Source organism: Vespa mandarinia, chromosome 3 (genome assembly GCF_050613455.1).
Source record: "Vespa mandarinia isolate Hongniang chromosome 3, ASM5061345v1, whole genome shotgun sequence".
Lineage (NCBI taxonomy): Eukaryota > Metazoa > Arthropoda > Insecta > Hymenoptera > Vespidae > Vespa > Vespa mandarinia.
The window spans coordinates 3505934-3519297 of NC_140812.1; the positions used below are offsets into that span (position 1 = coordinate 3505934).

The 13364-nt window shown below is 33.6% G+C and overlaps 1 protein-coding gene across 6 annotated transcripts; it reads left to right on the forward strand.

Moving 5' to 3' along the window:
- The first annotated feature begins 97 nt into the window (after window positions 1-97).
- LOC146873108 (carboxyl-terminal PDZ ligand of neuronal nitric oxide synthase protein) lies at window positions 98-13301 on the forward strand. Of its 6 annotated transcripts, XR_014981980.1 has the most exons (14): window positions 98-1443; window positions 3228-3375; window positions 4904-4975; window positions 5135-5224; window positions 5593-5651; window positions 5784-5892; window positions 9131-9442; window positions 9930-10146; window positions 10226-10350; window positions 10456-10641; window positions 10797-10982; window positions 11335-11459; window positions 11549-11867; window positions 12043-12245. XR_014981980.1 is itself a non-coding variant. In XM_085656004.1 (13 exons), exons 2-13 carry the CDS (start codon window positions 3268-3270, stop codon window positions 13014-13016), a joined length of 2217 nt encoding a protein of 738 aa, XP_085512130.1. In that variant the 5' UTR covers window positions 98-1443; window positions 3228-3267; the 3' UTR covers window positions 13017-13301. The 6 variants fall into 6 exon arrangements, 5 of the variants coding, with proteins under 5 accessions (XP_085512130.1, XP_085512131.1, XP_085512134.1 ...); XM_085656004.1 differs by lacking the exons at window positions 11335-11459; window positions 11549-11867 and adding an exon at window positions 12540-13301 and having other exon boundaries at window positions 12177-12452; XM_085656005.1 differs by lacking the exons at window positions 11335-11459; window positions 11549-11867 and adding an exon at window positions 12540-13301 and having other exon boundaries at window positions 5829-5892; window positions 12177-12452.
- The last annotated feature ends 63 nt before the right edge of the window (window positions 13302-13364 follow it).

Genomic DNA, 13364 nt, shown 5'->3' on the forward strand with positions numbered 1-13364 from the left:
TTAACTGATAAACTTTAGGTATCCCGCGCTCAATAGTTTGAATTCGCATTGATAAAATCTTTGATCGATAAAACAAGAAAGAAGAGAATTATTACAAAAATAATTGTATTCCCAATAATTATTGATGTTAAGTTTTTTATTATTAATCAAAGATTCAATTATTCTGAATGAAGATATAAAAAAAATTTTTAAATATTGATAACACAACAAATGTGAGGATATCAACCGAACAAGTAAATAAAGAATAGAACTTGCATTTTTATCCAAGAGAGGTCACTCTTAGATGAGCGGGCTTTCACTTTGACGGTTGCCATCGCATCGTGCATTCTCAGTGCGACGCTAGGTTCGGTTGGAGTAAGGGATAGATGATTCGCGTTCGATGTTCCATGAGAACGACGTGTTCTTGTAGGTGAATTGAACATCGAGATATAGGTAGAGAAAGGAAGGAAGAGAGAAACGGGTGAATGGTTCTAAGAAAGGATGAAAGAAGGAAGGATGATGCAGACATTATACTGCATAGGAGCGCCGATTGTTCTTCGTGACCCTTCAAAATAAATTATCGAAAGTTCTGAGCCATCAAAGTGCAAGGATTGTTCTCCTTGTGTATTGACGTTAGTCCTTCTTAAACGGAAGGCGGAAAGTTGTCTTTAAAAGTGCATGAGGCAAAGTTATGACACGGTTAGAGCGAGTTAGAAGAGGTAGGAGTAAAGGCGTGCGGTGCGATAATAGGGACAACGGCAAGGACTGTTCCGTTTCCGTTCTCAGTTTCGCGCGGCTCGCGACTGTAGCTGCTGTTGCTACTCTTTCGTCTAATCGTAAAAATTCTCTGGAAAGTTGCGTTTATCAATTTGTGGCTCGCGAGGCATGCGAGCCTAACGTGTTTAGCGTTACGGGGTAGGATAGAGGTGTTTGAAGACGTCGCGGACTTGGAGAACGTGGATCACAGTCCATTGGACTGTGATAGAGAGAGGTGAAAAGGAGAAAGGGGGGAGGGAGGTGGTGGTGGCGCTAGAGGAGGAGAAGGAGGAGGAGCGCGAAAGGATGAATGAGAAGACAGAGTGCCGAGCGCACCGATCAAGTGCCCGACTCTGACTCTTCGTATCTTATATTTGTGCTTCGTTTCTTCCAAGAACGAAGCCCAACAACAGGACGGCTACGGTTCTTTCGAAAGAGAAAGGGAGAGAGAGAGAGAGAGAAACGACGAAGCGAAGACGACGACCTGTGGGGCGAAGAGGGAATGAGAGAAAGAAAGAGATGTGGGATCGTCGATGTGCCTTCTTACTACCGTGTCTACTAACTTGAATGCGTGATTATTCCTTTCGCCCGAGCGGCTGGCCGTCCGGCTATCTAAAGCTACGTTCACAAGCAACGTTTTTTTACGTGGAACCGAATCGAAACGGTTGATGAGAACTGATCGAATTCGATCGTCCAATCAGCTGTCGGGTATGTTAAAAATTCATTTATATTCTTTCTCTCTTTCTCTCACTTTTTTCTTATCCTTATACGATTTTATATTAAGAAAATGTTACCTTAGTTTGAAAACATCTTTATTGTTATAAAGCAACGAGATTGATGTGGAGTCACGTTAATGTCGATCTTAAGAGCGCGAGCGTTCTTTAACGCACGTGGTAAATGGAAGGTGAAGGTAAACGAAATGGCCCGAGGATTCGACTTTTTTTTCCCTTCCCTTCGATTATTCATTCGTTCTATAGGGTGTCACGTTTCGTTCAATCAATCCTTACGTAGATATTCTTATTTAAAATCTTCAGATTGGTTTGATTATTGTTCAGATATTGTTGATGTTATTGCTTTTGATTTTTATTCATTATAATCTTCAAAAATTTTAACATTATTAACAATTATAATGGTACTAAAAATCAATGAAAATTGAACGCCTTATATAGTAATCTTAAGACGTTTCGTGCTGGTTGATATTAAAGTTAAATGTCTCACGAATTATCCATATTTTTTTCTTTTCCTTACTTTTCTTATTGTCGAAGAATGTATAATTTTGTAAAAACTTAATAATGACATATAAAAAATAAAGAATAAAATATAGATCGGAGTCCATGAAGCAATTATGCATGAATGTGTATAAGCACGCAAGGTACTTACAACATATATGTATGTATAAGTACATTCATATTTATCTATCGAAGGCTCCTCGTTTTCCTTTGTTCCAAGCTTGAGATCCGTTGTGAGAACACCTTGACGCGTTCAGGTGTGTTCTCGAGATGCGCGCGCGCAAAAATGCATCCTCTGTCGTGGTGATTGAACTCGCCATCGCGATGCCGATACAGATGCCCATGGATCTGTATGAGCAAAACGTACGAAGATGTACATTAGAAAATAGAAAATCTTCTATTTGTCTTACCATTAAATAAAAAAAATAAAGATGTGAAAAAAAATTTATTTTTTTTTTTCTCGAAAACGAGAAACGAAAATATCCTTTGATTCATTGAAATTTATGATATAAAATTGTATTGTTGTTTCGATTTCGAATATACAGAGTGTCACGAAACAAATATGTAATTCACATTTTTTTTTGTTTATATTTGAAATAATTTTTCTAAAGAATCGAATAAAAATATTTTTTTATTTATTTCTTCATACCAATTAATGGAATCACTGACTTGATTTGGCGATGTTGAACCAGGTGAACAATTCTTCTACTATACCATAAGTCGATAATGAAAATACGTAATGGATTATTATTCGGTAAAGAGGCGAACCCTCGAATAGATTCGTTACTCAATGAAATACGAACTGTATGAATGTGACCTTGAATTCGGAGCCACTTGTAGCACGTGCTTCATCCACTATCCCGATATCTGCTACATGCGTTGAGTTTTCATATACGCATAGAGATTGAAGGAAAATCTCGTGATCAAATCACGAGACATGAAATCTATCAACTTTGAATATCATAGAAAATTTTAGAATAAATTTACATCTTTTCTCGATATGTTTATAGATATAAATGATACAAAATCTTTGTCGGTAAAAGGACGATTTTTATTTTGTGTTTAATATTTTCTTTTTCTTTATTGAAAATTTAAAAGAATTTCTTTTTAATTTTGAAGTAATTTGAAATAAAAGAAACAGAAAAAAAGAGATATATGCATATATGAAAGAAAAGATTTTCAGAGTAATTTCGTTCGCCATATTTGAAATTTTATGGGGCCTCAGAAGAGTCACTTAACTGACCGAACACGTGTCGTTTTTAGCGAGACTGGACGAACGAGATCGAATGAAGCTGGGAGAAGCATGCCCTCTAAGAAGCAGTACAATCTCGTGCATAATGACGAGTACGATACACGGATACCGCTACACAGCGAGGAGGCCTTCCACCGTGGAATCGTCTTCCACGCCAAGGTAATCTATCATGATCTCTTTGAAAGAGACCGAGTTTACTCAGTAATAATAATTAATTATCATTAATGTTCAATAATCCAACATTATTGGGGTTCTTTGACTCTAAATTCGAAGTTCACTCGAAGTAGTAAGAAGAAAACAAAAACCTTAACACAATGACTTTTCCAGCATAACTTATAGTTTATTAGAAACATTTGAATATTTTTATTTTTATTTTTTATTATAGGAAAAGAAAATTTCTTTTTTTTTATTTATAAAGAAAAAGATATGTTCAATTTTTTCGCGCTTAAATGGCTACCATATACACATAGTACATATTCTTGTATAATTATTCATTCGAAACTACAGTGGCCCAATTCAACTTTGATCCTTAAACTTTGCAATTTGATGAAATTGTGAGACTCACGAAATAATTCAATATTAAGCATACATTATCTATGGCTATTGTTTCTAAGTTCATATATTATCGTACATACAAAGATCAACGAATGTATCTAGACCGTAGAGATTTTAACTGATCCAAAGCAGTTGGCTTGAACATATTGATCTGATCCAGTTAGATCAACTTATGTTCATATTGCGATGACTAGATTAAGATTAGAGTTATTTCATCAAGGAAAGATAGACTATCAAGTCAATTGGGGATGATTTTAGTTATTAGTTGAAATTTTCGAGGAATCGAAAATATAATATCGAGGATATCGCGTATGGTGCAACAACCAAGGAGGACGGCAACGACACGAGATATTTTCGGACCATCCCGGTACCGTCGTGATGACGTCATTGTACAAGTGTTTATTTCAGTAGTACACGTTCCAAGAAAGGTCGAAGCTTTTGTGCGCTCGACTTTAAAGCTCATAAAGCTCTCCTTAACTTCTTGTTCGTTTTTCACAACATGCGCAAATATACATACATGTAGATATCTACACACACATATACTATCTTTCTCTTTCTCTTGGTTATTCACACACCTTCATACATTTCCTCGAAATCACGAGCAGTGATGAATAGTCACAAATGCGTTTTTAATAAAGAACTTTTAAAAAGATCGATGGCCAAATGCTTTTTCCATCATGCCTTTTCCTTTTCATATAGTATCAGAATTAGAGTAGGACTTGTAGTAAGCGGGGAGGATTCTTTTTGTCGTAGGGTTGATAAGGAAACTAACCCTAGCTAAGCGTCGCCTTAACGTCGACTATTGATCGTTAATTCACGAAGAATGCATAGACTGTGTCTCTAGACTTTCTTAGTCCTTACGATTTTTCTTACGATATGTGGGAGACTACCACGTGCAAGTCAAACCGTTCGAACACGTGGCCCGGTCGTAGCTTCAATGGGGGATTCTAAATACGGATTGTAGAGGTGCTCAATATAAGAAAGAATACGATCGTTGATCCAAAGAAACTTCGGAACGCGAAAATAGGCTTGATTGGGGTTTACTGAGATATGGTGGCAACTTTGTGAAATAGATATTATTCGATGAATATCGTTTATTTTTCTTTTTTTTTTTTTTCTTTCATTTTTTCAGTTCATTGGTTCTATGGAGGTACCTCGACCAACCAGCAGAGTTGAGATCGTGGCGGCGATGCGAAGGATTCGGGTGAGTTAACATAATTGCTGATTAAATTTTATCAATTATGTCGACGTAAACGTTTGTTGAATTTGTTGAATTTTCAAAAATTATATTTCAATTATTTTTCCTTTTATCCTTTCTTTTTCTTTTTTTTTTTTTTTTTTTTTTTTTTTTTTTTTTTTTTAGTATGAATTTAAGGCGAAAGGGATCAAGAAGAAGAAAGTGACGTTGGAGGTATCGGTCGACGGGTTGAAGGTCATGCTCCGGAAGAAGAAAGTATGTAAGAGTATAAATACAAATGTATCTTTGTAAGGAAATTGTATGTATGTATGTATGTACGTATGCATATATATATGTATGTATGTACGTACGTATGTATGTATGTATGCATGTATATATCTATGTGTATGTGCGCGCGTGTATATATATATATATACATACATACATATATCACGTTCTTAAATGATGAGCCATTTAGCAATGAGCGAAGTGGCGATTTATAACGAGAAATGGATTTGGACTGGAGCCACAATGTATTCGTGTCAATAGAAATCGGTTGCTAGCGATTTTCAAGCTAGTTTTTTCATAACTGTCTTTTTTTTTTTATTTTTTTTATTTTTTTTTTTTTTTTTTGTTTTTTTCAGAAGAAACAGCAATGGATGGAAGAGAACAAACTATATCTCATGCATCACCCGATTTACAGGTGAGAATGAAATATGTTTCTCTTGTTTAGTTTTTAGTTTTCGTTTTCTTTTATTTTTTCCTCTTTTTAAATCATTAACAAATTACAGAAAAGATAAATAAATTTTTGCGTCCATTTCTGATTGTTTTTCAGGATATTCTATGTCTCCCACGATAGTCACGACTTGAAAATTTTTAGTTACATCGCCCGTGACGGTAGCAGTAACACCTTCAAATGTAACGTCTTCAAATCTAGTAAAAAGGTAAGACTTATTTGTTCTTTGATAAGTTTAACCCTCGCGATTCGACGACGAGTTTCTAATATCGATATTAGCTATTAGAAGCACTTATACCAGTTTCTACATGCTTTCGTTCTATGATGGGAAATCAAATGTAACGATTCTTGTACGTACATACATACATACATACATACATATATACATATACGTATAGGTAAATGTAGACAATTAACGTGACTCTAACATTCATTCTGACTAACTATCAATCCGCATTATTGCGTCCCTATAAATAAAATACCACATTCTTGATTACGAAGGGAAAGAAAAAGCCAAGTTCAGTATTCTCTTCTGTTTTTTTTTCTTTTCTTATTCCATTGTTCCTTTCTTGCGATTAGAGTACCCTATTTGTAAAGATAATTTATGACGTCATCTAATTCCGTTTCTTTACCAAGTGGCTCAAAAGAAATAACAAAGAAGAGGTTTTCTTTTTATTTACATACACGAGACAAACTTTATAATAGAAATTAATTTTTATTTTATTAAAAAAAATTGAACTTTTCTAATTTTTCATTCATGAATCTCTTCGAATACTTTCTTCTTCTTTTTTGATTTCTAATATCAGAAACAAAATCTTAACGAATGATAATCGTGCAATTACTTGAAACTTTTCTAATCGAACGATAAGAAGAGTTATCGGTTCAAGAAACAAAATTCCGCCACTGAGAAAGACAAAGAAAGAGAGAGGAAGAGGAAGATAGAGAGCAAGAGAGTAAGAGAAAGAGGGAGAGAGAGAGAGAGAGAGAGAGAGAGAGAGAGAGAGAGAGAGAAAGAGAAAGAGAAAGAGAGATATTAATGCGCTTATAAATAAACCAGAGGAAAAATCAGCTCGCTACGAGTCAGTTCACATTGTGCTGTGTGCTGCCGCATCGGACGCTGTACACTCGGTATTCTTGGATTTACTACTCTAAGTGTTATCTTAATTTTCATGTTCCTAATGTGAGAATAAGACATCTTTCTGGGTGGACATTGATACGTAGAAAAAAAAAAGAAATGTAAAAGTGTGATTCATCATTTTGTGCCATTAGAGTTCAGAATGTTAGAATTACGATCGTTGATGTCTCCAATAATTCTCTTTTTGGGAGAAAAATAGAAAAGAGAGAAATGTGTTTGTTGCTCGTGTTAAAGATGTTAGTATAATTGAAGCAGTGTATGGAATATCGCATTATATCTCATCGACTATAGTTCTAAAGGAAGTTACAAGCGAAACAATTTATCGATTCTTTTTCCATCTGCTAAAGAAATGAAGAGTTCATGATGGAAACGGTGTTAGCTAGCTTTGTATTAGATCTATCGAGTGTTTCTTCATCAATAATAGTTTTTCATTTATGTAGTTTATTCAAAGTTTTATGTTTAAAATAAATTTATATTATCGTTGAATTATAAGTTTAAATTATCGTTGAATTTCAATTTCAAATGACGAATTAAATTCGTATTGTCTATATACTAATTTGTATTTTTAAGTGTATATTTCAAGTTAAAAAGAATCTTTTTATAGATTACATAATTTAGGTATATGTACATATCTTTTTTTTGACATTATCATTATCATCATTGTCGTCATCATCTATTATAGTTTTAAAAAGAAACGATAACATTTTTCAAAACGTTAATTAAATATTTAGAAGAAAATTACAAAGAACTTATTAGAGAGGAACGAACAAATAGGAAAATAATGGTAGAAAAGAGATCATGGTATCTTTGTGTGCGCTCTGCTTGTTATTACAAATGACTGTGTATCCGCCATACAAATAAACCCACGTTGCTTACTCTCATAGCGTCGGAAAGAAATTTATTCGGTACTCGAACGTATACCTCTGCTTTTCCAAAACGTATCTCGTGCTTAGTCTTCCTTTGGTTCAAGAAAATATGTATTTTATGTATACGATAATTATGTATGTATATATTAGAAAATATAACTACCCTATTTAATAACAAATATTCGATGGAAACAATTCCAAGGATCTGAACGGTGACAGCTTTGTTAGTTTTTGATAAAGTTTTGTTGTAAAATGTCATTCGTCAAAAACTTATAGAGTGATGATTTCTTTTTTTTGTTTTTCCATTTTTTGCGAATTTCGTCATCACGAGTATTTATACTTGAGAGAGAGTGTATATTATATATTTCTATAGAAATAGAAAATTAAAGAAATAAAAATTTTTTATTATATTATATATTATTTAATTATTGCATACTATACTAGTATTGTATATGTTTCTCTTAGGCATGTTATATTATAAATATGTACTTTTGAATAATTAATGTATATGCATAATATAATTTATATTACATAAAATGTACTTTTTATATATATAAATTATTAAAAAGTATATATTTATAGGAGAACATATATTTATGAGAAAATAATTATAATTAAGCTTAGAAGAAAATTCAGTTTATTTGAAATCTATACATTTAATGAATTGTAGAATAACTGAGATTTTTAACAAACGAATGTATATCGATTTTTCGAAGAAGAAACAATACAAACAACCGAAAGAAAAATGCAACAAGAATTCAAAATAAATCTTTACTGCTGTGTGCGCACATGAAAGTTTATACGGACAAACTGACCTAAATGAAGATTTATTGTCTACAGAGTAACGTGTGTATTCACTTCGAACGAAAAGCTAGTTTCGTTTTGATCGAGCTCGATTTTGGCAGATTGGAACGATGAAAGAACATAACATATCTGTTTTTGATATAAATGAGTAATGCGCTATCATTAAGAGAGAGAGTAGGGGGAGAGAAAGAGAGAGGAAGAGGAAGAGAGAGAGGACTAAAATAAAAGATTGACAATACGAGGAAGAGTAAAATATTCCATGAAATTGATCTTCTGTTATGCGTTGAAAGTACATTTATTCTGTGGAAATTAAATTTCATGGAACAATAAGAATTATTTCGTTATGTTATTTTATGGAAAAAGAAAAGGAGACGAACATAATAAAGATTGTGATTGTTGTTACAAAATGAAGAAAATTATTCGTTGATGCAAATATAATCAATGAAATGAATATTAAAAATAGTCAGTAATATAGATATTTGTAAGAAATCGGGACAAGAGTTTTTTCTGATCGGGGCTATATTTATTCTCTCTTAAGAAGATTAAAATAAAGGAAATTACTTTTCTTTTTTTATTTGAAATAAATCCTATTGTATGAAATCATTATTAAAAATTAAGGATGCGAAGTAATTTTGATTAAGCTGAACGAAATGTTGAAAAATTGGACGAAGCAAACAATCGTCAACGCGAATTCAACGACGTTGGCGAATCCGATTTCCGGTTCTACCGTCCCTTCAAGCGTTGTTGCAGCTTCAGAATGCGAAAATTCGTTTAAACCACGCAAAAAGCTCTCCTTTAAGGAACCGGACACGATTTTTAACCATTTAAAGCTAAGAAGACCGTTTGTTCGAGCGAAAACCACATCTTCACAGCCAGTTCGTTCGACATCGATTGACATCAATCTCGATGAGAATCCTTTCGAGGAGGAAAACGATGAACTTGAGGAACTCGAGGTAAATCGACGTGTCAAATTATTTTGACGAACGTAAAAAAAAAAGATTATTGCTTCATTCGATCCGTTTAACTCTGTTATCAACTAATCATCCCTTTTAATTGTAACGTTGGAATCTATAGGATTAAAAAAAAAATTTTTTTCCTTTAAATCGTAAAGAACCTTGAATTTAATTTTGTCCTTCGCTAAACAAAAAAAAACTTATTGAGTAATTAATATTAAACCCTTTGAACTCTTATGACAAGTGTGATGCAATATTTTTTAATAATAATAATTTTTTATTACAAAATATCATGATTTCTTTAAAATAAATTATGTGAAAAATAATGTGTTCTGAAAAAAAGAGAGAGAGAGCTTGTAGTGAAAGAAAATAGAGAATATAAAGGATTAAATTTAAATACGTTATCAGAAACTCGTCGTTCACATACATGCACAGGAATAGAATAATTTGATCTTTCAATTAAATTTAAAGAATTTGATTTTACTAGAGTCAAGCAATGAGGGTGGTGAGAACCGTGGGACAAGCCTTCGAGGTGTGCCATAAATTAAGTATAAATAATACGAATGAGGATAAAGATCGTGGGGAAAAGGAAAAGGAAAAGGAAATAGAAAAGGATCACAGCGAGAATCATCGTGACGTTTACGAGGAACAAGATGAAATTCCTAACGAGCAATCGCAATCTTCACCGTTGACGTTGCACAAAGGTATAAAATTATTCAATTTGAATATTTTTAATAAATTCTTATTATTTGTTTGTGTACTTGTGTGATAATATTATTACAGACATATCGCTGTTAGGAGAAACAGAGGATTCGGTTCAGGAACAATCGTCTGTTTCTTGTCTTCTGAGATCTCACGATGTTCCAGCAACCACAGCTTCTACCTCACCTATCAGACAATCGCCATTGGTATATATTTATTACTTCTTTTATTTTATTTATTTTTGACAATACTTGAACAAAAAAATAAATTTTTTTGAATTAACTTTTCATACTTATTGTGCATTATAATAGGGCACGGTAGCCTCCGATTGCGGAGGTTTATTGGTAGGAGGCGAATTAACTGCTCTCAAACACGAAATTCAACTTTTACGAGAACGGTTAGAGCAGCAAAGTCAACAAACCAGAGCTGCTGTTGCTCATGCGAAACTTCTACAGGATCAGCTTGCAGCAGAGACTGCTGCACGCGTTGAAGCTCAGGTAATAAATTTGTTATAAATTTGACGATAAAAACTTCACAAACTATTGCATCGTACTTGCAACGTAAGTATACGCGATCTTATTGATCCATCAACGTCATAATAGTATTTGGATTTTATAATGAGATAATCAAAATTGAATTAATTTTCGTCTAGATGCGAACGCATCAATTGCTGGTGCAAAACAAGGAATTGTTGGAACACATAGGAGCATTGGTTGGTCATCTCAGGGAACAAGAACGTGTATCGAGTGGTCACATTAATACGCAATCACAAATACCTGTATCGTCGACAACGACTCAACAGGGATCCACCATTCCTGATTTACCTAATCTTGGCCAGGTAACGTTCTACCGAATCCCATGAAACGAAAAGGAGCAGCAAATGTCGTCTGACGTCTGCACCAACGTTGCATTTCCATTAACGTTTAACAATGCATTTTGTACTTGTTTTTTATTCCTTTTTTTATACCGTAACCGCCTTTTGTATCGAGAGTCCTTTTTTTAACTTTATAATAAACCGATTTACATACACCTTATACATTTTGCATCTGTCAGTGTCGTCTTAGGCTGAGAAGATCGGTATGCGATCAATGTGGCAAACACGTTGCTCCTGAATATTCGATATTCATTATTCTCTTCGTCTTACGTTTTTCACACCACAATAAACCAAACACACATGTATCTTTTCTTAGAGAATTTTCACGTTCTTGAGTAAAACACGTTCGGCATGCCGCTTACAAACGACAGCTTTCCGTTATTTACCTTTGAAGAAACAGCGAAGAATATTCTTTTGTTTTATGATCATCTTGAGACTTAGGTAAAATATTGTTTCTATTCTTGTAGCCTCCTAGTAGATACGTCAAAGAATTTCTATGTAAAATTCATCACTAATATTTTCATTTTAAGAACGTTTTATGAGACAGATGTATGTATATAGCACACTGTCGATCTATCTATCTATCGGTCGACTACATTTGACTCGACTATCATCGAATACACAAATCTTATAATACACGAATATGGAAGATGTGGATACATGTGTTTGCTTATGACCGATCAAAATTTTATACTCGCCATTACGAATTTCGATAAAATTGTTGTTCGTCAGGATGGAACATTAAAGCTAAACCGCTAATCTAATAATTCTGCTAAGTGCCAGTATGACGGTGTTGTTCAACAGGTCTTCGCACAAGATTAAGGACTTCTCGCAAGCAATAAATGCTAGGTAATGTTTTTCATTGTTTACTAGAAAATAATCATAAGTGTTGGTATTAGTTTGCTTGTATGTATAAATGTTTTGTTTCAATATTTCTTTTTCTATACTTTTTTAATTTTAATACTGTTATTATGTAATATAAATAAATGTATCGTGTATATGTACATATTAGTAAATGTTACAGTTTCGGTATGTGTGAGTTTCATTTGCACGGAAACTGTATGTACAGGAAAGTATATGGTGATTTAAATAGATTCTGTTAACTTGGTAATAAGTTTTATCGAGTCTATGTGCCAATTATTTTCCCTCCGTGAATAGTGCCAACGAACTGGAGAACAAAGTTCATCTTGGGAATCGGATCCATCGGCATTCACTTATTGTCCTTACTCCATGGATTCTTTATATCCTGGTAGTCTCGGTGTTATGGGAATTCAAGGAAGCAACAGTTCTACTGATCAATTACATTTCCAAGCACAACTAATGGAGAGACTTCATAATATCAGTCCATACCAAAGTCAAAGATCGCCTTATGCTACGCCATCACCATACACGATGCCACATGGATTTTTATTATCTCCTAATTCCAGACCGTCGGTAAGTTATTTCCATAACACATTATTTTCTCATTAACAAAACAACATAAATTAAATTCTAATATATTGTCTGTATATGTTTTTATAGAACTCAGCACAGCTTTCACCAAGCTCAATATCTCTAAGAGTGTCTCAGTCCAATAGTTTCACACCGTCACCTGTTATGAATCACAAATTGGACAATTACAGGACAACGACAAGTATCGCCGAGAATACGGATATTCAGCAATCGTCTTTCATTAAACCGTTACCTTGTAATGTTAATGATCAAAGTTCGCCGTCAATAGATAACATCAAGATCAAGCAAGAACGTTATTATGGTCAAGAAGAGATACCACCTATAGTTTTGGATCCACCACCACAAGGCAAACGTATGGATGGTATTTCCAAAGAAAATTTTCAAAGTACTAACAATGACAAAAGTCAAGCTCAGAAAAAAATTGTTGCGATGTTACGTTCACCTGGGCCACCACCAACTCGTACAACTAGTGCTCGTCTACCACCGAGAAACGATCTGATGAGTCAAGTCAAAAGGACAACTTGGGCTCGGCATACTACGAAATAATATATTTTCAAGACGAACAGTGCTGGGAGTATTTTGATTGTTTTCATTAAACAATAAGAAGAAATGAATTTTTAGAATAAAAGTGAGCATCAAATGAGATGCCGTTAGTCTTCTTGTGCCAAAGAAATAATGTATCGCCGCCAAGTTTTTAAGTATGTAAATAAAACTTTGTATTACCAGAAAAATCCGGACAGTCAACTGTTAAATATAAGTTATTATTTGTATATACAAATACATATACATGTACATGTATTTTTTGGCAAATAGATTGCGAGAAAAAATGAATCGGTTTCTTTTTTAAAATAAAAAAAAGGATAACATTAGGATATCAACTGATTTATATCCCTC

Excerpts from the sequence above, each read along its gene's own strand:
- LOC146873108 (XM_085656004.1), top strand. The coding sequence starts at position 3,268 with ATGCCCTCTAAGAAGCAGTACAATCTCGTGCATAATGACGAGTACGAT. Across the intron at positions 9,443-9,929 it reads ATGAACTTGAGGAACTCGAG|AGTCAAGCAATGAGGGTGGT; the intron begins GTAAATCGACGT and ends TGATTTTACTAG. Across the intron at positions 10,983-12,176 it reads ATTTACCTAATCTTGGCCAG|TGCCAACGAACTGGAGAACA; the intron begins GTAACGTTCTAC and ends CTCCGTGAATAG.